General features: G+C 31.3%; 1 protein-coding gene across 1 annotated transcript; it reads right to left on the bottom strand.

Annotated features, from left to right (window-relative positions):
• Window positions 1–369: 369 nt before the first annotated feature.
• On the bottom strand, window positions 370–963 carry LOC125845634 (agamous-like MADS-box protein AGL62). Its single transcript, XM_049525184.1, has one exon. The coding sequence runs from the start codon at window positions 961–963 to the stop codon at window positions 370–372; it is 594 nt and encodes a 197-aa protein (XP_049381141.1).
• Between the last annotated feature and the right edge of the window lie 256 nt (window positions 964–1,219).

Genomic DNA, 1,219 nt, shown 5'->3' with positions numbered 1-1,219 from the left:
ATCTAATTTTTTCTTGGCACATAATTAATGAAAATAAAAAAGATTTTTGAATCTTGTAATCTGAAATTGAAGATATGTAAAATGCATCAAGGTTCTCTTTGATTCTTATGTTCTTAAACATGGAAAGTGAAAATTAAAACTAAGAGTTACCAAAAAGGAAAAAGGACATTCCTTTTTAGAAGGACAAAAAATAACAAGAAAAGAAATTGAAACGAAGAAAATACTAAATAAAAACACATTTCATTCCATGATAAACATAGTGAAAGATAAATTAAATCGAAGATAGAATAAACATAATCATTAATATGACAAACTTAACTCTATAAGTAACAAATTAAGTGATTGAATTTTAATTAAAGCAAGAAAATTCTATTCATTGTATCCAGATGGCCCTTCATCGGAATCAGACAAAGAATGTTCTGTAACTCTTAGAGGAGCAAATGCACTTCCAATGGTTTGATATGGAAATTCAAAACCACGCTCCTTTTTTATGCTCGCTACTCTTTCAATTTCTTCATCTGCAGCTTCCAAGGCCTTGCACAGATTTTTAAGGTCAAAGAAATTGAGTTTTTCAATTGGAGGTTCTTTCCTCGATGCTTGAAGTGCTTCTCCATATTTTTTTTCTCTTTCGAGTGAAATCTCCAATCTGTTTAGCTTCCTATTGATTTCATCAGTATTTGCATTTTGATGAGCAATAACGATGGGGTTAGGAGCATCAGTATCAGTTGGAGGATTTCCCCCCAAAAATCTATTCATAGTAGACTCAACGGAAGGGTGTCCACATGAATATGGTTTATTGCTAGGAGAAAAAACTACAACAACAACCTCAGCACCACACAAAGTGGAGAGCTCAGTTGCCTTTTTAAAGACTCCATCGCGTCGTTTTGAGAATGTTACTTGTAAATTGCTTTGATTTGGCATCCTCACCATTTCAACTCTTCTTCGGCCATTAGGTCTTCTCATGGCTAAGCTTCTATTTTGAGAATGTAAGAAAATGTGGTGTTGTGTTTCTCTTCTAAAGATGTATTTATAGTGATAAAATCATCATAGTATCTGTTGAAAATGAACTCAAATGACAAAAAAGTAAAAATATTTATGATATTTCCTTATTTGGTTGATTTGAACAAAAATTATTTCATATTAATTAAATTTCTCTTTTTGGTTCATTGTATTGTTAGTCAACGTGTAAAGATAGTAACTACAAACGACATATTTTTTA

The sequence above is a fragment of the Solanum stenotomum genome, chromosome 11 (assembly GCF_019186545.1).
Source record: "Solanum stenotomum isolate F172 chromosome 11, ASM1918654v1, whole genome shotgun sequence".
Lineage (NCBI taxonomy): Eukaryota > Viridiplantae > Streptophyta > Magnoliopsida > Solanales > Solanaceae > Solanum > Solanum stenotomum.
This window is presented reverse-complemented; position numbering and strand designations above follow the sequence as displayed.

What these genes read in the sequence shown, in the direction of transcription:
- LOC125845634 (XM_049525184.1), bottom strand. Translation starts at nt 963, where the DNA reads ATGAGAAGACCTAATGGCCGAAGAAGAGTTGAAATGGTGAGGATGCCA.